The sequence below is a fragment of the Dipteris shenzhenensis genome, chromosome 8 (genome assembly GCF_047967505.1).
Source record: "Dipteris shenzhenensis isolate YYH24624 ecotype China chromosome 8, Dip_SZ_1.0, whole genome shotgun sequence".
NCBI classification, from domain to species: domain Eukaryota; kingdom Viridiplantae; phylum Streptophyta; class Polypodiopsida; order Gleicheniales; family Dipteridaceae; genus Dipteris; species Dipteris shenzhenensis.
Window position 1 is genome coordinate 39,008,859 of NC_141603.1, and position 26,924 is coordinate 39,035,782.

At 46.2% G+C, this 26,924-nt stretch overlaps 1 protein-coding gene across 1 annotated transcript in view; it reads right to left on the reverse strand.

The window, feature by feature from the left end:
- Positions 1-20,525, reverse strand: part of LOC147899478 (uncharacterized) — an 88,972-nt gene extending 68,447 nt beyond the window's left edge. The window contains exon 1 of the mRNA XM_087377737.1: positions 20,410-20,525. Coding sequence (XP_087233863.1) covers positions 20,410-20,525 — 116 coding nt within the window. The remainder of the gene's footprint in view (positions 1-20,409) is intronic.
- Between the last annotated feature and the right edge of the window lie 6,399 nt (positions 20,526-26,924).

Below are 26,924 nucleotides of genomic sequence, written 5' to 3' on the forward strand. Positions count from 1 at the left end.
TTAGCCCATTTCATAAGAAATTCCTTATAGGCCTCTTGAGCTAAGCAATGCATTCCCTAGAGCTGCACCAATAAGAGCAAGCATACCATGCCGTGGCTAGTAAAACCTGGTTTACAATCGCCACCTTGGAAGCCAGCTCTAATTTGGCTCAACTCCAAAAAAGGAGTTTCCTCTTGATGCTCTTGAACACAAGATCAAACTGCTATGACGAAGAGATACTCATACCAACCTAGCATCCTAGGTATCTGACTGGAACACCCCTCTAAATCCAAGTAAAACCAAAATAAGCCCCCTCAATCTGGAGTGTCCTCGTCACTTATGCATAAGCCATTGGATTAGTTCCAATTAATGTGTGCACCAGCTGCAATACAAAACAAATTCCAAGATGCCCTAAAAGAAATGAGTGTTTGAGGAGTGGTATCCAGAAAACAATGGTGTCATCCGCCAACTCATAATGTAGAGTTCCTTATTGTTTCTCAAGGGAAGCTTCAGCCCAAAAAATATCAGCTTGTGATTTGAGAAAAAAATTTATAGATTCAACCACAAAGACAAAAAAAAAAGACCACATCATGCTACAGCGACTCGATGGGTCCTTCTTCCGCCAGAGATTTGAGGTTGCAGGATGGCAGGACTAGTGCAGGATTTGCAAATCCTCGGGGCACTTCACCAGAGATTGCCCAAAGAAGAAAAAGAGGCCCACAAAGCAACCAGCTCGTACTAGCTTACGACAGAGAGCTGGAGCAGGACCTACCGCTTCATAGGCACCGCCTCAGACACGGGCTCCCCCCCCTCCTAGGGCTACTCGACTCCCTCCTGCACCCCGCACCACCTCTGGCCCACGGTGGGTTCTGATCACGGTTAGGCTATTCCGCCAACAGGTCGGGTAAGGTATTCCAACCCGCTTCATCCCACCGATGAGGATAGCCAGTTGGAATATACAGGGATTGGGCGGCATCCCTCATTGCCGTCACAGACAGCTGATCAGGAATCAGCTCCATCCAGGTGTTTTAGGTGGTTCCCTAGACATGCTTTTTCTTCAGGAACACAAACTGGATGTCAGAGATTGCTCCAAGTCAGGTAAGCTGCTTTCTGGCCAAACTTTTTGGCTTCCTTCCTTGGGAACCAGAGGAGGTACATGCATATCAGTTTCAGATTCTATTCTCCCTCTGATCATTGGACACGGTACCATAACCCCCTCCAGGGCCCAGTGGGTTTTACTTCTGATTGATGGACGTAAGGTTGGTTTCCTCAACCTCTATGCTCCGAACAACAAAGGGGACCGTGTTCTATTTTGGAAAGAGTTGCTCTCGTGGGCTGTCATCGTAGATTCGTGGATTATTGGAGGTGACTTCAACATGGTTGAGGCACCTTCTGATAAGCAAGGAGGCAGAGAAGGTGGTATTCATTCCCTTGAGAGAGCAGCTTGGGATGCCTTCTTGTTCAGATTCAGTGGTAGAGATGTTTGGTCAGATGATGCATTTCATGTTCAGTCTTAGTCACTTTTGTTTTCATGGTCGAACCATAGGGTGCAGATGCCTATCCATGCCCGTATTGATAGATTCTATGTGGATGACTGGGCTCTTGATAGAGGGGGGACAGTTTGCATTGCACCTGGTGTTTCCACTCTCGACCATTTTCCGGTTGTTTTGTCCATCTCAGAGCCCCATCTGAGAGGACGGTCTCACAGTATCAGGATCCCCGATGCCTTATACACGGATGAGACCCTCACAGAGGCAGTCTTGGAGATCTGGGTTTCTCACATGCAAGGGGGGGTGGCCGGTCCTTCACATGTGGCCACAGCACTAGCCAGTATCAGCGACTTTTATCACTCTGTTGCTAGTGCTCGGCGAGGTGAGATACTCAGGTGGGAGATTGGTATCCGCCGGCAGTTGGCAGCCTTGCAGAGGGAGGAGCAGAAACGACCATCTGATGCTTGGGTACAGGAGCACCTTGCTACGGCAAGGGCTCACTTGCAGACATTGCTTGATTAGAGAGCAGAGTATGCCTTCCATGCACGGGAGTCCTTTTGGATACAGATGGGAGGGAGAGTCAATAAACACTTTTTCTCTACACTTGGTCCCAGACATAGTAGAGAGAATGTCAGGCAACTTATTGACTCTGATGGTGTTTTGCACTCTCATCCGAATACTGTCATGCACTTAGCGGCAGCTTTCTATGCCTCCCTTCTTTCCGCAGATCCTAACACACAGGCCAGAGATATGGCTAGAGATGAGATTTGGCAGAGTTTACCTGTGTTGGTCACACCAGAGATGATATGCTCACTTGATGCACGCTTTACCAACACACAGTTCAAGAGTGCTCTCTCCGCCCTTCATAAGGGCAAATGCCCTGGTTCCAATGGTCTTACTTCTTTTTTTACAGCCTTTTGGGATATGATAGGTGATCATATTACTTCAGCCCTGCAGGGTATTTGGGACTCAGGTGAGATGCCTGACTCACTGACCGAGGGACTCATACACCTTATCCCGAAAGGTGGCAACATGAATTTTGTATCCCATTGGAGACCCATCACTCTTTTGGGCACTCTGTACAAAATCCTGGCCAAGGCGATCAGCATCCGGTTGCAGCCCCTTCTTCCAGACCTCATTCATGATACTCAAACAAGCTTTGTGCATGGCAGGAGCATATTTGATCATAGTAGATTGGGGTTTTCTTGAGGGCACTCTTCTATGGTTTGGATTTTCAGATGCATGGATTAGAGGGGTGGCCTCCCTTTACAGATCAGTCCACAGCCAGGTTTTGATTGGAGGGGTAAGGGGTGACAGGTTTCAGATTTCCAGATCAGTTCGTCAGGGATGCCCTTTAGCCCCCTTCCTCTTTCTCTTTGTGGCAGAAGCTATGAGTATCTTCCTTAGATCTCAGGCTGAGCTTTATGGGTTGAGATTGCCCTTGAGACAGAAGCAGGAGCTTCTCGACTATGAGTTGGCTGATGACACTGCTATTTTTATTGAGGCCTCTTCGCAGTCACTTGATTCTTTCTGGACAGCCTTGGATATTTTTTCCTCAGCTGCAGGGGCACACATTAATTGGCATAAATCCTTTGGCTTTTGGATCAGTGATGAGGACACTCCAGGCTGGGGAGTTGACATTGGCTTTTCTTGGATTCAAAGGGGTGTTCCTGTCAGATATTTGGGATGCCACGTAGGATTGGGCATCTCTCCAGCACAAAAGTTTGCCCCAGTACTAGAAAGTATAAGGAAAAAGCTCCTTTTTTGGAGCTCAGCCAAACTCGACCTCGCCTCTAGAGTTGTGGTAGTGAACCGGGTTCTCTTGGCCACCGCCTGGTTTGTGTGTTCTTGCTGGTGCCGGTCTAGGGATTGCATCACTCAGCTAATTAGACCAATCATAAATTTTTTATGGAGTGGACTTGATGGCACGGCAGATGTTGTAGCGAGGGTGGCCTGGGAGACCATTATTCTCCCTACATGGGAAGGGGGCCTTAATATCATTGACCCGGACTTGCAGTGCACGGCATTGCTTTGTAAGGTGGTGGTGAGGGAACTCATGCCTAGGAAGGAACCTTCGAAGGATTTCTTTTTTGGACGCATTCAGGCTTGCACACCTACCTTAGGAGATGATTGGGTGGACAGCCCTTGCTGGATTTTTACTTCCGCCCCTCTCAGGTCTCCTACCTCTCCTCTCATGACTACCATCCTAAAAGCTTGGGGGAGCTTCAGGAACACTCTTCGAAGGGTTCCGCCCTCTACCCTTGAAGAGATTGATAGGCAGCCGATCATTTGGAACAATAGTATACTTGATGAGCATGGCAGACCTCTGGGCACTTCCCATTATATGCAGTGGTCTAGATGGGAGAGAGGCTCCGCCTACATAGTAGGCACTTGGAAGGCTTTTATCAGGCTACCTGAGGATCAGAGGCTATAGTCCGTGAGTCACCTCAGAGGGGTAGCACGTAGGATTCAGCAGATAGATGCAACCATCCCGGTGGAATGGACAGTTGAGATGCCTATTACTTCCACCACTTGGATGGGAGCTTTTTCGAGGACAGCAGTTCCTCTACAGGTGATCGCTCTTCAAGGCCTCCGGGAAGATGCTCTGGTCTTTGACGTTGGGGATGGAGGTATACTCTCTAGATCCACGGATGATATTCTTCTAGAGGTTGCCTTTCAGCCTGTCAGGATTGCTGGTTTTGTGGACCATGGAGCGGGTTTGCAGTGGTACTTGGACCCTGACCCTCTGCTCTTGGCCCTAGGATCCTGGAGGTTGTGGTTATATGGAGGTGCACCTATCAGGTGCTTGTAGTAGGACCTAGGAGAGTGGGAGTGGATAGATCATGGGCACTGAGAGAGGGGGATTCCCTTCTTTCGTTTCACGGTTGGTAATGCTAGGAGATTTCAGCTGAGCAGTAGAGGTTGGGTTCCCTCCAGAGCCCCCCATTGGGATAGCTTCTTCATCACCGCAGATTTGCGTAGGAATTTTTGGAGGAGGCTCTGGAAATCCCTCAGAAATAGAAAGATCACTCTTTTCTTTTGGCTTTCTATTCATGGAGGGATTGCAGTGAACCTATGGAGATCGCGATTTGGGGCTGATCCCACTTGCCCTCGTCATTTTGCAGAGGAGTCAGTGCGACATTGCCTTTGGGACTGCAATCAAGCGAGGATTGTTTGGAAAGGAGTTGCTCGGATTCTCAGCATTTTTCATACTTCCCCTTTCTTCACGACTTGGGGCTCGGTCGTATGGTTATCCCTTACTGGGCCCCAGGTGTTTTATGAGGGTGAGCCTTCTTCTTGGGCACTCACGATCCGCCGATAGGTGATAGAGCCCTGCTCTCTTCAGGAGGTACCACATATTCCTTTCAGAGCTTCACATGTTTCAGTGGATACCTCTTGGGAGATTTTGGCTAGCATTTCCTCTTTGCACATTTGGAGAGCCAGATGCACATAGGCCTTGGATGGCACCCAGATACACCCATCACAGGTGTTCACAGGTATTTGGAGTGACACGGTTCACACTTTGATAGCCATATGGGCTAACATGCAGGGCCCTTCACGGGCAGCCTCTTCTAGGAGGACTGTATTTCTTCGAGTTTGGAGGGGTTCTCCCTTTTTCTCCGAGGTTGCTACCGGATTGAGATGGCACTATCAGCCCCAATCCTTTCTTTTTGGCTCTTGAGCTTTTCATGCATTGCATGGTGTATCCCGTATTCCCGTATGGAGCTTGCTCTAATGGTTTTCTTTAATACTTAATAGAAGTCTCTTTTTTGGGGGAAAAAAAAAAGAAATGGGGCAAGAGGAAAACCCTAACGGACTGATCTGGAAATCTGAAATCTCTCTCCCTTGATCCCTTTGATAAGTACATGGTTGTGGGCTGATCTGTACAAAGATGAGACCCCTCTGATCCATGCATTTGAGAATCCAAAACAGGGTGCCCGTCTGAGTGTCATGAATGAGGTCTCGAAGGAAGGGCTGCAAATGGCCCCCCATTGCAGATTCATGGGTCATAGGAGGTGACTTCAATATGGTGGAGTTGCCTTGTGACAGGAAGGGGGGTAGAGAAGGAGGTATTCACTCTTTGGAGAGAGACTCCTAGGATGCCTTTTTGTTCCAGTTCAGTGGCAGAGATGTTTGGTTGGATGATGCCTTTCACACTTTGTTCTAGTCTCTCCAATTCTCTTGGTCAAACAAGAGTCCTCGGATGCCCATTCATGCATGTATTGACAGATTCTATGTTGATGATTGGGCTTTAAATAGAGGTGGTTCGATATGCATTTCCACATGGGTTTCTACCTCAGACCACTTTCCCGTGGTGTTAATGATCTCCGAGCCATAGGAGAGGTCGCTCTGCCAATCTCAAGATTCCGGATGCCTTATATGCAAAGGAGAACCTCACCGTGGCAGTCTTGTAGATTTGGGTTTCTCATATGCAAAGCGGAGTGCCGTCCCCTTCACATGTGGCAGCAGCCCTTTCTAATGTTAGTGACTTCTATCACTTAGTCATCGTACACCAGAAGGCAAGAGATTCTTAGACAAGAGCTTGGAATTTGCCAACAGTTGGCAGCTCTTTAGAGGGAAGAGCAGAAACAGCCTACCGATGCTTGGATTAAGAAGCGCCTTGCTGCAACAAGGGCTCATAAACAAGCATTGCTTGATCAAATGTAGACCATGCTTCGAGCAGCTGAAGAGACTTGAGAATGTAGAGGTAGCAATCTAGAAAGCCCTAGAGCCTACGTGACGTAGGGTATCAGCCCATACGATCTTGTATCAATGATTTTGGCCTCCTTCACTTCTGCCTTTCTGCTCAGACCATTTGGGCCTTTCTACAGTCCATTTGTGGGTTTTTTGCTAGCATCTTCCCTTAGTTTTTTCAAATGGTTCTGCCTTAGGCACCCAGCCTTTCATCGGGCCAGCCCTTTGACTGGTTTCTTTTCCATTTCTGCTTCTTGTTCCTGGATCTCGCCGCCAGAGGCTTTTTGGCCTCTTATCAAGTCAGCGTTTGCTCGCTTGGCCCCCCTTTTTTTGTGATCTTGAGGTACCCTTAGGTCACTTCTCTCTGCTGCACCCTCCTCTTCCCACCCGGGCTGTTTGCAGCCCAAAATGTGTATGTAGAATAGTGGCAAAGCTCAGCTTTTACTTACATAAGGCTAGGAATAATCTCTCTTAGGAGTCGTATATGCATGTTCTAGATGCAACTTGTATATGCGAATCCTACATGCAATGTCTACACATGAACATCCTAGGTGCAAATTCTATATGTAGAGAGAGAAAGTCCTACAATTCCTACATGCAGAGAGAGAAGCTCTCCAACTTGTATAAATATCTCATGATAGAATGAAGGCCATACTCTTTGGGGCATTGTGTTGAGTTCTACTTTGTTGTTCTATGCAATTGTCTCCAAGTGTCCATGCCCCCTTGCACTCTCACGTCCAAAAGCGTGTCCTAACCTTGTTTCCTACTCCCCTCTCTTCCAACCTTGCAACTCCTCCTCTCCCTATCCTTCTCCCTTTTCTCCTCTCTCCCCCCACTCCCTTGCTCTTACACCTTTCTCTCCCACTCCTATGCTTTCCTTAAATCCTTACCCTCTTAGATTAATTCCTCAACCCTTGACCTCTTAGATCTACGAGGGAGACGAGTTCTCCACCATGCACTCTATTCTAAACCCTTGATGCCCTTTATAACCTTGAGCCTCCTTCTGAACCCTAGATCCCCCTTCTAACCTTGAACCTCCTTCTGAACCCTAAAGCCTCCTTTTAAACCTTAAAACCCCCAATGGAGGCGAAAGCCTTCATTACCTCGACCATGTTGCTAAATGTTCCTTTCACGCAACCATGCACAATGTTTGCTTCCCACACTTGAGCCTACATCTCTCTCTGGAATACGGCCCGAGGTCATAAGCTGTAGGTGAGAAAAGCCTCGAAACCCTGCATACCCTGCACATCTTGCGAATTCCCTGGGAAAGTGGCAACATCGATGATGGAGTCCCAAGGGTGCAATTGATTATGGATGATCCCTACAACCTCATCGAGGAGGTTATGTTGGAGACCTTCAGTGGAGATTTTTTTTTAAATAGTGAGTTGAGGTATCAGCCTTACTGGAGTAGTGCCTACATTGCAAACAGATGGAACATTTGCCTGCCCACAATTTAGGAGTCGACCTTCCTGTAGGACTCAGGCTCGTTTGAGCAACCCTCAAGATATAGGACCCATCCACCTCCAGACATGCTTATTAACCACCTCAGTGTTAACCTTCTCGGGTTGCCCCATCAAAAGGGGTTCGGACTAAAGCAGGGGGTAAGAAAAGATGGAAGCAAGTAGGCAAAGAACACCAGGCGGCGGGCTGACATAGACAATAGGTAAGGATGAGACCTTAGTGAAAGAACCCCCCTTTGAGTGAGTAGACAGTTTAGGTCCCTCTTGAGCAACCGGCCTTTTCAAAGAGGGAATAGCTCTTTGACCTTCTTTAAGATGTTTTGTCTCATATTCTTGCTCTACATCTCCCATTATAGGTTCACCAATATGACCGGTTGTAGGATCAGCTCCAGATGTCTCTTCACCCCTTGCCCCCCCCCCCCTCCCTCTCCCGCCACCCCCCCTCCGCTTGACCCCCTCTCCCGCCTGCTCCCCCCCCTATGACTTGATTTGAGCTCTCTTTCTACCCCTCCTCCATGCTCTTCATCTGCTTGTTATCACTCTTGTCACCTAACCCTCTGCCAAGCTTCTTCCGTTCTCTCTTCCCTGCCTCTTGAGATTCCTCATCCTCATTTGGCTATTGTCCCTCTTGTCACCCGACTCCCTCTTAAGCCTCTTCCTTCTTCTCTTTCCCCCTTCCCAAAATCATCATTGATGGGCCTCCACTGTGACACCAAATTTCTGCAATCTCCCTTGAGAAAGAGATGTGTGAGACCCTCTGCAAATAATTCAGGCATAGTACCAGAGTTCCAAATGCCCTGCAAGGATGAGGTAATGTGATCCCAATCTCATCCTAGCGAGCAATAAAGAAAGCTGAGGAAAGCCCATCTAAACGCGGGCCTTGTCCTTATGTAAAGCAAGAAGCGCAGTCCTGAACAACATATTGGTGAAAGGCTCATCTAACAATATCCTCGTATCAGGTTTCACCAATAATGGAAATGTGCTGCCAAATGTGAACCTTGGCATCATCTCTGATCGGCGTGCAGGATCTACTGCAAGAAGGGAGGCATAAAAATAAGTAGCTATGGGGTTTTTGCAAAACCCCATCTGAGTCAATAAGTTGTATGACACTCTCTCTTCTATGTTTTTTCAAAAAAAGGGGGGTTTTATATTATATCAATCCGAGACCAAATATACATTTGTTCCTTTTTTATTACTAAGACCATCATTGCATCCGGAAGCTAAAATTCTTCCTTGGGGACGGACATGTTAGAGTGAAAGATAACAAAAACCACAATAGTATCGGTAGCAGGCTTGGAGTGAGTCATCTGTGCATCTCTTCTATGTCTCAGGCCATGGGTACAGAAGAATTGCTTATTGACTCTACCACCCATCTGTGTCCAAAAGGACTCTTGTGCATGAAAGGCATACTCGCTCTATAAGCGCGCACACACACACATATGAACACCTATGCATATGGGATAACTCCCAATGTGACACGTGGCATCCATAGGACACACTAGACTAGAACTCACACTAGATCACCCGCCCCCTCCCGCTGCCTCCCCTCCCCTTCTCCGTCCCTCTCAGCCCGCCCCCCTCTTCCGCCCTCTCAGCTTGCCCCCTCCCCACGCTCTCCCCCGTCCCCTCTCCCTTGCTCCCTACACTCCTCCCCCCTCCCTACGCCCTTCCCTTTGCCCCCCTACGCTCCTCCTCCCTATGCCCCTCCCTACCCCGCCTCCCTACCCCCCTCCTCCCTACCCCGCCTCCCTACGCCCTGCCTCCCTAGCCGGCCCCCTCCCCGCGCCTCCTCCTTTGCCCCTCAACCCCCTCCTTCTGCATAGCTCTCAGCCTCTCTCTTAGCCCCCTCTTTGTCTCTATTTTTCATCTTAGCCCCCCCCCTTCCCGCCTCTCTCTCCCCCCCCCTTCCCGCCTCTCTCTCCCCCCCCTTCTCACCTCCTTTCTCTTCCTTCTAGCCTCTTCTTCTCGCAGCTCTTCGAGGTCAGACGGAACTTATTTTTTGTTCGAGTCGATCTTCTCACCTTGATTGGCGATGGATTTCCATTCAGCCAATCCTACTCCGCTTCCACCGCCCGCGAAAGCAATTACATTCTCAGAAGACGAGCTGTAGCAGCTCAAGAAAGATGTAGAGCTTGAAAGTTCTACCACGTTGATCGCACACATCTACGGGTCTCACCCTTCCAGATCACAAGCCAGAGACTAGATGCTTGTGGTGCTACCTTCAAACCTCACCCCTCGACTTAAAGATGTTCGCTTATTAGGGCGAGTTTCTTCCAGGTAAATATTCACCGGAGGCTATGAGCGTTGCGCTTAAAGCCGGGCATTTGCACTTGGGACATAGAAATATTTTTTTTGACCCTTTCATGCTAGGCTTTGACCTTGTGGAGGAGCCCCAACAGGGGGGTTTTTTTCCTCCGTTTCCCAGTCTCCCACAGGTTTACCACCGCTTACTCTCGGTGATTGGGGAGTACTTTGGTATTGTCACTGAGATCCCCCCCTCCCTGGTTTGCTCTCGACAGTTGCACAGGCGATCACGTCTGATGGGGTTCCTAGAGTTACGGTCCTTGCATTGGACCCTAATTTGTCAAACCATATCATGCTTCAGCGTCCGATGGTTCTTTCTTTCGACAGAGAGTGGAGATCGCGGGCAGATAGGACGAGTGCAGGATCTGCGGAACCGTTGGTCATTTCACTAGAGAATGCCCAAAAAAGCAGAAGAGGCCCAAAAAGCCTTCAGGTATAGCAGCTCCTCCTAGACCTCGGCAGGGGGGTGGTACAATTCCAGCACCTCCTCCTCGACCTCGACAGGGTGTTGGTACAGTTCCAACACCTCCTCAACCTCGACAAGGTGTTGGTACAACTCCTCCACATCAGAGCGCTCTTTCTCGACAAAGCGCTCCCTCGGTACCTCCACTTGCTTTCATGGCCCCTACTGTCCCCAAATGGGTTCAGGTTTGTGTGCGGCTCTCACACCCTCTAAATCGGGAGCCACCGTCCAGGACGCCATCCCCTCTGGAGCTTTGGATATTCCAGTTCTGGTTGCTCCCGTTGATGTTGCACATCACTCGGTTCAGGGCACTACTGCTCCAGTTGCAACCTTGGTTGTAGCTTCTCCCATTGACTCAGTGGCACCTTCAGCTTTACACTATTGATCCGCTTCCCTTTGAAGGGAATCTTCCCACCCCTGTGACAGGTTTGGTTCACATGAACTCTTTCGCAGCCCTCGCACATCTCACGGACTTCCCGAAGGAGGATTTGTGCCTTCTACTTTTGGTAAGACAGTGGTTGGGGTTCCTATTGACAAGGTGTCTTCTTCCTCAGGTGGATGAGTCCTTTCCTCTGTGGATTTTCCTCCACTTGGCTCCCTCCCTCGCTCATTGAGCAAGAGGTCTTCCCCCATTGAGGGGTTTGTTTCTGCCACTAGGTCAAGTAAGATGTTCCATGCTACTTCCTCCCATTGATGAGGATTGTTAGTTGGAACATATAGGGACTTGGTGGCGTTCCTCATCACCGCCGTAGACAGATGATCAGGAATCAGCTTCATCTAGGTGTTTCTGGTGGCTCCATTGATGTCTTATTCATTCAGAAGCACTTGCTGGATGACAGAGATTACACAAAGTTAGGTAAATTGCTTTTAGGCCACACTTTTTGGTCACGTGCTTTGGGCACTAGGGGAGGTACATGCATTTCAGTGTCGAACTCTTTTCTCCCCCTGGTTGTTGGACACGGTGTTATCTTTCCATCTAGAGCCCACTGGATTCTTCTTTTGATTGGGGGACATAATGTTGGAATCCTCAACCTCTATGCCCCTAATAATAGAGGGGATTGTGTCTTGTTCTGGAAGGAGTTGCTCTCTTGGGCCCCCATTGCTGATTCGTGTGTCATTGGAGGAGACTTCAACATGGTGGAGTTGCCCTCAGACTAAAAAGGAGGCAAAGAGGGTGGCCTCCACTCCTTAGAGAGGGCAGCTTGGGATGCATTCCTCTTCAGCTTTAGTGGCACAGATGCTTGGTTTTATGATGACTTTCACACTCAGTCACAGTCACTTTTGTTTTCTTGGTCGAATAGGAGACCGCAGATGCCTATCCATGCACGGATTGACCGGTTCTATGTTGACGATTGGGCCTTGGATAGAGGAGGTTCAATTTGCATTGCCCCTGGGGTTTCTACTTCGGATCACTTTCCGATGGTTCTGTTGATTTCTGAGCCACGCCTGTCGATCCACCACTATTAGGATTCCTGATGCCCTTTATGCAAAGGAGGACCTTATAGAGGCGGCTTTGCAGTTCTGGGTTTCTCACTTACAGGGTGGAGTGCCTTCCCCGTCACATTTGGCACATGCCCTCTCCGATATTAGTGACTTCTACCATGTGGTTGTGAGTACCAGGAGACGTGAGATTCTTAGATGAGAGATTGGTGTTTGCCAGCAGTTGGCAGCCTTGCAGAGGAAAGAGCAGAAGAGGCCACATGATGCTTGGATTCACGAGCGCCTTGCTACAGCAAGGGCTCACTAGCAAATTTTGTTAGATCAGAGAGCGGAGTATGCCTTTCATGCAGGAGAGTCCTTTTGGATTTAGATGGGAGGTAGGGTCAATAAGCATTTCTTCTGTACTCATGGCCCTAGGCATAGTAGAGAGTGTTTCTCAACTCATTGACTCAGATGGAGTTTTACAATTAGATCCGGATGCAGTCATGCGCATAGCTACAGTTTTCTATGCCTCCCTTCTCTTAGTAGATCCCGGTAGCGAGGATTCCAATGATGCCACGCAGGTCATATGGGAGTGTGTTTCTAGGTTGGTGAAACATGATATGAGGCTTTCTCTTGATGCACCTTTCACCAACATAGAGTTTAAGTATGTGCTTCTTACCCTTCACAACAAGGGGAAGTGCCCAGGTCCAGACGGACTTACACTCTACTTTTACCTAACCTTTTGGATATGATTGAGGATCACATTACCTCAGCCCTGCACGGTGTTTGGGACTCCGGTGAGATGCCTAACTCACTTACAGAGGGTCTCATACATCTTATCCCAAAAGGAGGGTGCAGAAATTTAGTGTCACAGTGGAGACCTATCAATTTATTGGGAACTTGCTATAAAATCCTGGCAAAAGCAATCAACTTGCGTTTGCATCTCATACTTCATATCTTATTCATGATATGCAGATGGGATTTGTTCATGGTAGAAGCATTTTTGATAGTATATTCTCTTTTTGGGAAGCTTCGGAGTGGGCCATGCACAATGGGCAAAAGATAGCCATTCTTCTCCTGGACTTTGAAAAAGAATATGACAAGGTAGATTGGGATTTCTTGGAGGGCACCCTTCATCATTTTGGGTTTTCAGATCCATGGATCAGAGGAGTTTCAGCTTTGTACAGATCAGCCCACAACCAGGTACTTATAGGAGGGGTCAGGGGAGATAGGGTTCAGATTTTCAAATCAGTTCATCAAGGATGCCCTCTTGCCCCCTTTCTTTTTCTTTTTGTGGCTGAGGCTATGAGCATTTTTCTCAGATCTTGAGTTGACATTTTTGAGCTCAGATTACCGCTTAGACAGGAAGATGGCCTCATTGATTACGAGCTAGCAGATGACACTGCTATTTTCTTGGAGGCCTCCCCTCAGACTCTCACCTCTTTCAGGACAACCTTGGACTTGTTTTGTATGGCAGCAGGTGTTCGCATTAATTGAAACAAGTCCAATGGATTTTGGATCAGTGATGATGACACTCTAGATTGGGGGGATGATTTGGGCTTCACTTGGACCCAAAGGGGTGTACACGTCAGTCAGGTACTTAGGATGCCAGGTCGGTTTGGGTATCTCTTCTTTGCAGCAGCAGTTTGCTTCGGTGTTGGAGAGTATCAAGAGAAAACTTCTTTTCAGGAGATTAGACCTTGCATCCAGAGTGGTGGTTGTCAACCAGGTTCTGCTGGCCATGGCTTGGAATGTTTGCTCCTGTTGGTGTAGCTCCAGGGATTGTATCACTCAACTCATAAGGCCTATAAGGAATTTTTCATGGAGCGGGCTAGATTGCATAGCAAACACTATTGCCAGGGTGGCTTGGGAGACCTTGATCCTTCCCACGCAGGAGGGGGGTCTCAACATAATAGACCCAAATTTGCAATGCAAGGCCCAATCTAGAGTGATGATGACACTCTAGATTGGGGGGATGATTTGGGCTTCACTTGGACCCAAAGGGGTGTACACGTCAGTCAGGTACTTAGGATGCCAAGTCGGTTTGGGTATCTCTTCTTTGCAGCAGCAGTTTGCTTCGGTGTTGGAGAGTATCAAGAGAAAACTTATTTTCAGGAGATTAGACCTTGCATCCAGGGTGGTGGTTGTCAACCAGGTTCTGCTGGCCATGGCTTGGAATGTTTGCTCCTGTTGGTGTAGCTCCAGGGATTGTATCACTCAACTCATAAGGCCTATAAGGAATTTTTCATGGAGCGGGCTAGATTGCATAGCAAGCACTATTGCCAGGGTGGCTTGGGAGACCTTGATCCTTCCCACGCAGGAGGGGGGTCTCAACATAATAGACCCAAATTTGCAATGCAAGGCCCTACTTTGCAAGTTTGTGATTAGAGGCCTTTTGCCTGGGGAGGTGCCTTGGAAAATTTTCTTTATTCAAGGCATTCAGACTTGCAGACCCTCCTCAAGTGGAGATTAGATTGATAGCACCAAATGGATTTTCACCTCAGCCCGTCTCAGATCTCCGTCCTCCCCGCTTTTGGTTGCTAGTCTAAAAGCTTGGTCAAGCTTTAGAAGTACCCTTCGGAGAGTTACTCCCTACTCTCTTGAAGAGATCGACAAGCAACCTATCATGTGGAACGATTGCATACTTGATGAGCATGGTAGGCAACTTGGTTTATCTCATTATATGCAGTGGTCCAAGTGGGAGATGCCCAGCCGTTTCTGTCAGCTCGGAAAGCCTTCAAAAGGCTTCCGAAGGATCGTCAACAATAGTTGGTCAGACACCTCAGAGGAAGTGCAGGGAGGATACTTCAGATAGATGCAGCTCTACCCCATGATTGGGTAGTGACAGACCTGTGGCCTGCTCACTAATGGGGGCTTTCTCTAGGACTGGTATTCCTCTTCAAGTCATTGCTTTCTTGGGGGCACAAAAGGATTCCTTGGTTTTTTATGAACAGTCAGGTGGTAGGCTATCTATTTCCTCAGATGATATTCTTTTGGGCACGCCATTTCAGCCTGTCAGGATCATAGGCTATGTGGAGTAGGGCAAGGACTCTGCTTGGCATATAGATAAGAGCCCTCGTCTTTCTATTTTGGGTTCATGGAGGTTGTGGCTTTATGGAGGAGTCCCCATAAAGTATGTTCAATGGGACCCCAGAGAGTGGGAATGGATTGTTGCAGGGAACTAAGAGAGGAGTCTTCCTTTCTTTGGTTACACGGACAGTGATGCCAGAAGGTTCCGGATCAATTGTAGAGGTTGGAGATCTTCCAGAGCCCCTCATTGGGAGGGCTATCAGGTTTCAGCTGACTTGCAGAGATGCTTTTGGAGAAGGTTCTGGAAATCCCAAAGAGATAGAAAGATTGCTTTATTTTTTTGGCTTTCTAGACATGGAGGGATTGCAGTGAATGAACAGGTGGAGGTCCATATTTGGTGCATATTCCACTTGTCCAAGGTGCTTGTCTGCAGATGATTCGGTTCATCATCATTGCTTATGGAATTGCGGACATGCGAGAGCCATTTGGATGGGAGCTTCCAGGATTCTCTGCACTTTTCGCCCCTCTCATTTCTTCATGACGTGGGGATCAATGGCTTGGCTCTCTTTATCAGGTCCTCAAATATTCTCTGAGTGCTAGGATGCTTCCTGGGCCACATTTCTATTCGACGGCACATGGTTGAGCCTTGCTCTCTTGAGGATGTGCCTGTCTCCCGGTGTAGACCAATGCATGCTGATGTGGATTCTTCTTGGAGATACTGGCTAGTATTACTGCTTGGTAGGTCTTGTTGGGATAAGTGTGATCAAGGGCTTGCTCTAAGGTGCATGTGTGCATCTAGGGGAGTCACATGTGTGTGTCTGTGTGTAGTAGAAGCACACCTAGTGATATGAGGTGTCTAGACTATGACCTAAGTGATCATGTAAGTACAAAGGCCCCCACATTAGAGGTTCCTTTGATTTAGCCAGTTCCACTGATGCAGGAGTTGATTGCCACTGATGTAGGGGAGGTGCCTACACCTTCCTCTCACTCTATATAATGAAGGATCTTCCTTCATCTCAATACACTTTGATTTTGCCTCACTTGAGCTCTCTCTTTGTGTCATCATGCATCTATTCTATCCCACTCACTTCTTCATTTGGTATCAGAGCTGGTAGGCTCTAGAGAATCCACTTGGGTAGTGCCACCTCATCATCTTCTCCATCACCTCCATTTTGAAGCTTTATCTCCCTTCCTCTTCAGAATTCGCTAAGCTCAGTACTCTCCATCATGTGCACCATTTGCAAAATCCTTTGAACTGAAGCTTCTACACCCTGGGGCGCACCTCTGACTCATAGCATTCTCCAAGATTTGGTCTATGTCGCCCGTGCTGACTTAAACAGAGTGCGCCGACTGTTCGTCTAATTCCGTGTCTATAGAGAAGATGATGACCTGCCCTTCAAGCACAAGTTAGGCAATGCCTAGAGCTTGCTGGTGGTGAAATATGAGGCCATATAGTCCACTGGTTACAGAGAATTTCGCAAAAAGACAGTCGACTTTGGAGAGACTCTCCCAAGCAATGTGGCGCACCATTTCGCCCCTCCTCTGCTATGCTTACTCTTTGGTATAAAGGTTTCATTCCAGGTTACAAAGCCCCAAATCTGAAGATATGTGGAGTGAGAATTCAAGCCTCCAAGTTACTCTGTTTCCTTGCAAGCATTTTTTACAGTTTTTGAAAATTTGATGCTAGAGTTGTTGGAGAATAGGAGGGAATGAATCACTCAAACCTCCACCCAAGATCTCTCCAACTCTTACACACACTCAACTCAGATAGATGATCACAGATGCAACAAACACTCACTCAGAAATAACTTGGACGGAGAGAGAGAGAGAGAGAGAGTATATTCACCCACCGGATGGTGGGCAGAAAAAACAGCTCACAGGGAGCAATACAAAATACAGCAAAGTGCTGGAGAATACTGAAGAACTCTCTCTCTCACAAACTGCTCCAGAACTGAGTGCACAGCACAGCCTTGGAAGGAGGCTTTCAGTCTTGCACTGGATGCTGGAAACAATGAAGGAGTGGGCCTTTTATAGGCACTGCCCAGGCCCATTGAGATGACCGACCAGCAGGGTCGGTACCCTGTCTGGTGGCCGACCAGGTGGGCCCTAAAAAACCGACCAGGGTTGGCCCTGGTCGGTGGCCCTGGTTGGGCCAACTTGGCCTGCCACAGGCCCCTATTTAAGGGTGCCCTGTGCAGCCAGTCTGCGCAGCTGCAGAAGCCTCCAAGTGAGTCCTAAGGCCCCTTATATTCCTGCTGTTGCAGGCAGCAACCAGCCCGTGTGCTGGTTGCCTATGATGCCGGCCTGAGTCTCTCTCTTTCCCCAGCCCTCCTACATCTCACTGCCCCTTGTCCCCTCAAATTGGGGGCTCACAGGTGGGCACAGTGAGTTTCTAACAAGAGTAAATGCTAAGATGATGTTTGAGGAATGAAGTGGTGCTAAGGTACACATCAGAGGATGCAATTTCAGATTGAAGTTCAGTTGGGACTAATCTCTTGTCAAGATGCCAAGCTCTCAATGTTCTTCCAATGCTAAGCACTTGAAGAAGACTACAAGAAGAACAAAGTTCAAGGTAAAGAAGACCCCGGCCAAGAAGCTTTGGGAGAAGCCAACTGGGTATGCATATGCTAAACAACTAGGTTTTTCTGAGTTGATCTTTAGCAATCTACATTTGTATGGTGAGGGAGATTTCTTTTTTCAATAAGATTAGTCATTTTGTAAGAGAGTAGACACTGCCTGATAAAGGTAAGACCCTCTCATGGCTACCTATAAAATTGACAAGTTCGATGGCCAAGGCTTTCACACTTGGCAAATGAAGATAAAGTTTGAGAATTTGTGGGACTTGGTCAAGTCAGGAACTCAATCCTTTCAAGAAGGTGAATCAACCACAACCAAAGGTAAAGGGAAGGCAACTGACTCTTCTTCTACACCTGCAGATGCAAAAAGGATAGAGAAAGCTTATGCAATAATTGCATTAGGTTTGGGAGATGATTATGTGCATCACATTTCAGATTTGGAATCCCCTTTTGAGGTATGGCATAAGTTAGATGTATTATTTGGTGCTAGCTCTCATACTTCCAAATTGAATTTGAAAATTAAGTTCTTTGAACTCAAGATGGATGGAGACAATATTGCAGCTCATGTTAATACTTTGAGGAGTCTTATGACACAAGTGGCCTCAATGAACTCTCCAGTTACTGAAGATGATGCTATGACTACTTTAAAGAATGTTTCCCAACCCACACTGAAAGGCATCATCAGTGCTTTATAAGAGAAGGAAAGAAAGAACACTTCAAGAATGAGTAAAGTACACACAGAAGCACTTGCAGTAAAGTTTTCATTAAAGAGTAGGTACAAGACATGCAAGCATTGTGGGAAAAACGATCATCTTGAGAAAGATTGTTATAAAATCAACCCTTGCACTTATTGTAGCAAGAACAATCATTCAGAGAAGTTTTGCAATGAGAAAAAGAAGAGTATGACAAATCTGGTTGAAGAGAGAACTCCATCAACAAATGAAGAATCAAACTTTGTGGTAGAAGACAAGGACTTTGCCTTTTGAGCAATTTGTCTTTGAATTTTTACTTGTCATCACTTTGTCAAATTTTGAGGTTCTCTGCTTGGAGTAGTACTTCAAAAAGAATGCTATGTGTTTTGTCTTTTGTAAATCACCTCTGGTCACCATATGATGTAGGCCATGTGATATGTTGTTTGGTCTATCCCATTTTTGTAAACCTTGACCCTTGGGCACCTTTGCTAGCATGAGATCCTAGCCATAGATTTATCATTGACCACCATGAGATGGCATGAGAAACTATGTGACTAGATGTATCCTTGACATAGCAAGAGGCAAACCCTTGAGGGGGGGTATGTTGGGAAAAGTGTGATCCAGGGCTTGCTCTAAGGTGCATGTGTGCATCTAGGGGAGTCACATGTGTGTGTGTGTGTGTAGTAGAAGCACACCTAGTGCTATGAGGTGTCTAGACTATGACCTAAGTGATGATGTAAGTAAAAAGACCCCCACATGGGAGGTTCCTTTGATTTAGCCAATTCCACTGATGTAGGAGCTGATTGCCACTGATGTAGGGGAGGTGCCTATACCTTCCTCTCACCTATATAATGAAGGATCTTCCTTCATCTCAATACACTTTGATTTTGCCTCACTTGAGCTCTCTCTTTGTGTCATCATGCATCTATTCTATTCCACTTCTTCAGATATGGAGGGCCACATGCACAAAGGCCATTGATGGATCTCAGGTCCACCCTTCTCATACCTTGGCCAGTATTAGGGCTGATACCCTTCACACTCTGATAGCCAGTTGGGCGAGCATGCAAGGGTCCTCCAGGACAGCAGCCTCTTCCAGGAGAGTTATATTCCTTATGGATCGCAGGGGCTCCTCTTTTTTCTCAAAGACTACATCAGGGTTGAGGTGGCATTTTCAGCCTCAACCTTCCAGCTCCTTTTGAGGTTTTGCTTACTCTTCTACAGTGTTTTTCCTCATGTCCATCATGATGTATTTCTGCATCGAGCTTGCTCTCGCGGGTTTTTTTCATACTAATAGAAGTCTCTTTCATGGAAAAAAAATACAAACTGTTGTAGCTTCTTCAGATCCTCGAACAGGGTGTCGAAACTCCTTGCCTTGTCACCACAACCGCCAAGTACTCCACTATTTGCATCAGCTATAGCTTCCCTTGTTTCCTGGAGTCTGCCCTTGAGCTTCCCAAATGATTATTGCCTCATTAAAAATTGAAGCCTTGCAAAAGGGTCATGTTGTTGCAATAACCAAGCAAATCTTCATAACCATTTGAAGCGAAAGTGAAAGGTTTTCAAATGTGGGTGTACTTGTCATAAGTCAAAATGCCTTGCCCTTCCTATAATAAATGATCTTGTTGTCATTGCATTGACAAACTGTAGCATACTTAGGTGCAACTTTGATGTGGAGAGACTTCTTGTTGGTAATATGACACACAATCGGATATGAGAAATGAGGTATTAGCCAAAGGAAAAAAAAATTGAGCTGAAAAATGACAATACGTACACAATAAGAAGGATTTTGGGGTTGGAAAGCTTTGTGTACATAGCGATGGTTAGAATTCTGGAGGTTTTATTGTCCTACATTTGTGAAATTTTTGTTTTAATGAGTGGTATGTGTAGACAGCATTATGGTGGTCAAAAGGGGGGGCTGTTGGGAGAGCAAGGAATTGCAATTTTTGGGAATTGGGGAACCCCCTAGTGGTGAAGGAGTAGACGAATGGCACAAGAGAGAATTTTTTTCTCTGTAAAAAAATAAGGGCTATGCTCTTTAAGGTTAGAATACAGGTCGCCATTTTTCCATTCCCCATGCATCATTTTTGTGAATTGTCACAAAGATGAAAAATTTCATGTGGATTTTCACATAGAAAGTGACCCTTTAAAAAAGGCAATAAACAAGATAGAAAGAATTACTAACTTGTATGGTTGTAAAAATTTTGCAAAACCTTGCTGCAAGGACATTCAATTTAAGCAACAAAAAAGGGCAGCACACACTTTATTCATAGAAAAGGAAAATTATCAAATAAGTAATACCACTCCCAAATGCCAGCTTCATCTTCAAAAATTGCAAGGCCAGTAGTGGAGAATGTTTCCAGCAGGATGAGCAGTAATAGCAGCAAGGTATAACAGATGGAGCAACGGATCACCATAGTAGATAGTTTAGAAAGGTAATAAAGGTTGTGCAGTGTGTCTCGTCACCATATCCATAGGAAGGACTCTTTCTTCATGTTTGCCCCTTCCTGTTTGAAAATGAGAAATCTGCAAAGGAACAACAAACACAACATTTTGTAAATTGTGCACATCCAAACATTGTATTCCTAGGTAATCTTTTTGCTCAAATCAACTCAAAATCTTCACCAATTATAAGAGACTATGACAAGGCATCTATTTGACTATTGTAGTTGATGACAATAACAACTGATTTGAAAACAATACTTCACATGAACACCAATTAAACTGAATTTGAAATAAATACTTTGAACACTAGTTTGGTAATAACAGGGCCTAAAAGTGTCCTAAGACATAAAAATGTTCTACTAAGTGGTCATGTTTGAGGAATTTTCACGAGCTAAATATCCTATCTTCATCATGGCATTTCTTATGATCCAAATTTCATTTAAAAAATATTGTAGGGTATTTTATAAAATTTGTCCAAAGACATAAAAATGTCCTGCTAAGTGGCCATGTTTGAGGAATCTTCACGAGCTACACACAATGAATTTTCATATCCTATCTTCATCATGTGCTTTCTTATGATCCAAATTCTATTTAAAAAATATTGTAGGGTATAATTATGTGTCCTAGGATTAAATTTTAGAGAATTTTCTTCACCCTAAAGTCAAAACGGGACCCAAAAACAGAAGCTTCAGAATTTGTGAAAAGTGGGTCTTACACAGTCATAACTTTACTCTATAAAATTATGATAATTTCTATATGGTCAAAAGAATCTTATTGAATAAAAAAATTCCAACTAGGATTTGATTGTTATTTTCTCTTATTTTTGTTGTCAAATAGGCTAAACATGACTTGTAACAATGGTTTTTTTCTCAAAATAGGTATATATATTTTGAAAATTTATTTATATATAAAAAATAATGTTACATTTTATAAGTCCTGAGATGGGTTGAATTTGAGGGTTTTATCATCTTTTTTTGCTAAAATCGTAAGTGTGCCTAGACCCATCGCTCTTTCATGAATTATCATAAGTGTGCCTACAGAAAGAAAGAAAGAAAGAAAGTTTGTTAAAATCTTCTGAAGACGGATGGGTCTACGAGACTATAAGAAAGCTGATACAACAAGTTGAAAGGTTGTAGCTACTAAAATGAGCATCATCAACCATGCTAGAAGCTAAAATGTCACATAGTCATAAAAGGTACTAGGACTACAAAGTCCAAACATCAATATCATCTAGATCATCATCACCATCATCGTGTCAAATCAGATCCAATCCCAAGTGGTCCGGTGTATATGCAAGATATTGGGGATCTCCTAGAGGTGAGGTCATGAGGGACCCAATGATTGGCTTGGAAGCCTGTTGCAAGCTAAGACACGAGGATTTGGCAGCCTTTAAGTGGCAATAGATCAGGATAGTGGACTGCTTGGACAAGGGTTGGCACATTGATCCTGTCAGCCCCGCAGGGAGCAGTTTGGCACCTGTGGCTCTGGGAAGGCCGATCTCTCCTGATATTCAATGGGACCTGAGGAAGTGGTTCTGGCCAACTCAAGGAGGGCACTTAGACAGGGTATAGGAGGTGCCCTTTTTCTTGTACACGACTCACATCGGATGGAGCACCCATGATGGTCAGCCAAGGCTATCACTGTCGGAATGGTCACCGTTCCAAAATGGAGATTTCACATCCAAAATGCAGATTTCACACCATCTGTAAAATGGAGCACCCATGATGGGGCAGCCAAGGCTATCACTGTCAGAATGATCACCGTTTCAAAATGCAGATTTCACATCCATCTGGAAAATGGAGCACCTATGATGGGCAGCAAAGGCTATCACTGTCAGAATGGTCACCATCCGAGCCATAGGAGCAAATGTCTCATCAAAACCAAGACCTTTCGACTAAGCGTACCCCTTTACCACAAGCCTGGCTTCATACTTGTCCAAACTCCCATTCCAAAATGCAGATTTCACATCCATCTAGAAAATGAAGCACCCATGATGGGCAGCCAAGGCTCTCACTGTCGGAATGGTCACCGTTCCAAAATGCAGATTTCACATCCAAAATGCAGGTTCCCATTCCAAAATGCATATTTCACGTCCATCTAGAAAACGGAGCACCCACGATGGGCAGCCAAGGCTATCATTGTCGGAATGGTCACCGTTCCAAAATGCAGATTTCACATCCATCTGGAAAATGGAGCACCCATGATGGGCAGCCAAGGCTATCACTGTCGGAATGGTCAACATCCGAGGCATAGGAGCAAATGTCTCATCAAAACCAAGACCTTCCGACTAAGCGTACCCTTTACCACAAGCCTCGCTTCATACTTGTCCAAACTCCCATCAGATTTGAACTTCAACTTGTACACCCATCTGGTACCAATCACCTTCTGCTTGAAAGACTTATCCACCAAATTCCAAGTGTCATTCTAATGGCTTCCATCTCTACCTTCATGGCAGCCTACCATTCTGGAAGATCCTTAGCCTCCTCTAAGGATATGGGCTCGTCGATTTGAGTCACTAAAGCATAGTTCACGAAGGGATTTCTTGGAGTACGTTGACGTCTCCTGGTCTTGAAACTAGACTTAGGCATACCCATTACCTGAGATTCTTGCAAGGTCCTCAAGTACCACTTGGGTATCTTCTCTGTGGATGGTATATTCGGAGAAGGTTTTGGTGCTTCCTACTCCCCTTCTGACTCCTCGGATTCTTTATCCTTCTCAACCTCCTCGATTGTTAGTTTGGGTGTTGGTGGAGGTGCAGCTCGAATTTCCTCTTCTGGCTAGGACACCGTCTCTTTGAAGACCATCATTAGAATCTGCTTCTTCACCGGATCGAAGAGACGATAAACCATCGACTCTTTGCTATAGCCGACAAAGATACACTTCTTGATCTTAGAATCCAGCTTCATTCTTTCATCCTCATGCACATGTATGAAAACATTAGCGCCAAAAATCCTCAATTGCGAGGTACCATGTCTCTTACCACAGTAGGCTTCATAAGGGGTCTTGTCTTCAACGGCCTTTGTCTTCATCCTATTGCCAATCCACATCAGCCAACAACGTTGCCCATGCATAGAATGTCTCGATTGGCCAATCACTCCATGAATCCTTCACCTCTAATGATCCTTATAACAAGGAAATCCCCCCCATGCAGGGTTCTACCCAGCATGAAGAGGCTTCAGTACCATGGATGAGAGTGAGGGTATTGGGGGGTTTATATAGGTGAGGATTAGGCCCCAAATGGCCAACTTGGCATGCTCCAAAAGCCGACTAGCCCCTCGCTCCCACCAACCAGATCTGTGGGTTAATATGACCTGCAAACCTTGGTTTAGGTTAGGGTTTGGTCGCAGTTTGTTTGTGCTTGCTGCCGAGCCTCTGAACAGGCCCTGGAAGCCCACCTAACAGGCTGCTTGGGCACGGCAGCCAACTGACCTGTATGCTTGTCCTGGCAAATCGTGGATCCTGGAGATTTTTCCTCTAGCCACTTGTCCGTACCATTGCAGGCTGGCTACATGCGGGTCAGATATCCCCTTCCCAATGACCCCTATATCCTCCTCATATGGGCTTCATAGATGAGACCGTTGACTTCTAACATTAGCCTCTCTCACATAGCTCGAGATGTAGATAAAGACAATGGAACAAAAGACAAGAAAGAGAAGGACAAAGAAAAGGGAAAGAGTATGGGTACGGAATTCAACAAGAGGTTTAGCCGTGCAGTGGGAACCAGGCAAACAATATAGCCATATACTATGATGTCTCTACCTCAGCCCACAACTCACCTCGCCCTAAGGCCCCTCAAATGGTCGCTCCTGGCTCCATGTATCCTCTCCCCCCCAAGTCCCATACCCCGATCCCGCCCTAGATACCCATGGCTGGTTTCTCCCTAATCAATGAAGCGCTTTCCACTAGTTTCCTCCATACATCGACTCTTGACACCATTATCCCAATCCATTAGGCAAGGGATCCCTTGAGCTCGAAAAACCACGAGACCATCATAAATTGGACATGTTATGTCCAAGATTTATGCATCAACACCTGACACTATGGTTCTGTTTGGAGTGTGAGGGATACAGAACGTCTTCAAGCTGAGAGCTATCATTGAGGAGCCTCAATGCAGATAGAGAATCTAATGGTGCTTTGTGGATTTCAACATTCACTACACTAAACATGAGCCTGACTATTTAGGTTACTCCTCAATCTAGGGTATGGCCAAGACATCATTTGGGCTGTTCGAATACTTTATGAGCAAGCATCGGGCAGAGTCAGGAAATCAACTAGGTAGATAGGGGAGATCATGGGCACGATTGGGGTCAAACAAGGTTGTCCTTCAACACCGACCTTGTTTGGCCTATACATTGATGAGCTCGAGTACTTTATCATGACATTAGGAGGAGAAGGTTCATCCTTAGCTGGTTCCCTGATCCTGATTCTACTATACGTAGATGATGCAGTTCTACTCATTAGTTTGGGATCTCCAGTGGTGGCACTATGCACTCCAAACTTTCCGTAGATGCATGATTTGAAGGTCAAGCTTGGTAAAACCAAGATCATGATCTTCAACACATCTCGAGCAACCGTACATCAAGAGCATTCGACGAATACCTAGGGGTCCTCTTCTCTAGCCCAATCTAGACCAGCCATGCAACTAGTTTGAGAAGAGGATATGCCGCACTAGCCAGTGAATGCTGTCAGTCCCATTTCCATGACCCCAAAACCAAGTTCTTATTTCTCACTGACTTGTCCGTCCAACTAGGATGCAGTCCCTTGTGGGAGATAAATCTATCGAACACAAACTAGCCCCACATAGAGAGACTATAGGTTTAACTTCTTGCTCAGATGATTCGTAGAGCAAACCAACAATCCCACATCATATGTGCTAGCTCAATTTTGGGGCTACCCCTCTACAACTTGATGTAGTATTTTAAGTGGTCCTATCTTCATAGGAACCACGACATCTGGACGACACAAATTGCCACGGCTGGCCTTGACCTCATCTATTGCATTAGAGGCAGCTGGAGATCATATAAGATTGTATGTTGATGATTTGCAAGCTTGGGACACCATATGGATAGACTACCACCGTTTTTGTATAGACTTGAGGCTCCATCCACTCTGTTCACCTGTCATGAGGTCAACCACGTCATCAGAGAGAATTTATTACAACTCCACATAGGACGTGGCTTGGTAAAACTTAGCTTCTACAGATATCACTGGTTACGAATCTCAAAGGAGGGGTTTATCAAACCATTGGGCTACACTCAAATCCATCTCCTATATGCACTAAGGATCTTGCTTAGGCAGGTTTGAGTATCTTCTCAGAGGCTACCGGTTGAGACACAAGGGACGAAGGGCATTCTACAAGTGAGATGGATCTACAATTTATGTGATATGCAGGAGACCAAGACTGAGGAGCACTTTGCCTTCAGATGCCCCATGTCTACGAGATCCGCAGATGGCACCATTGTCTATTTTAGATCACTCAGAGATTTGTTGGTAGGCCTTGATCAACAACGCCTGGCCATATTCCTTCTTGAGTCCTAGCAACATAGAGATCAGCACTTACAAGTATAGAGGAGCGCACAACAGAGGACGATCACAGATTTTTTCTCTAGTAAACAGAGCCAAGGGCAGCAAGAGAGGAGACGTAGAAATCCAGAGAGCTTAACTTGACATACCTCACCTTGGGTGGACTCTCACATGAGAACCACAAATATCTCTCTCTACTATATGACGTAGGGCAATACACTACTAGAGTGATGGTAACGCTTGTTAGACGAGGGGCTTCCTCCCAAAGATTACAGATGAGGAGGGAGTAGTGCCGAGCACTATGTTAGAAATGGGCCAATAGAGGGTACGCACAGTAGAAGACTGATAGAATAGCCCAGGAGCTCACATAGTGTGGTGTGGGATGTGGAATCACAAACTTCTTAACTTAATGTGCATCACATAGATGTGCAGACTCATCAATAGACAATGAACCAGCAAGATATAGAAACCACCAAAATAATATATTTCCGTCCAAAGCTATGGACACAATACAAAAGAGAGAGATCCAGTGTCCCACCAATGGTGTGGTCCTCTGATCTTACCACAAGGTACTTCTCCTATTTGCCGGCTATCTCTAGACTCGAACCCGTGTGCTCCACCTCAAGCGTCTGTAGACTTTCTGTTCAGAATTATCTTCTCAACCTTGCTGCCCTGTGTGTCAGCCTAGGTAGCCAGCCCTCTGTGAGCTAAGTCTGCAGCTCCTCAGCCCAGTTCACCTCCTGGTCATAAGCCCAACTGGTGCTGCTCTGCTGCTCCTTTCTGCTCCCTGAAGTGCTGCTCCAAAAGATGTGGAATGAGGGCCTGGAGGCCCTCCTTTTATAGCCCCC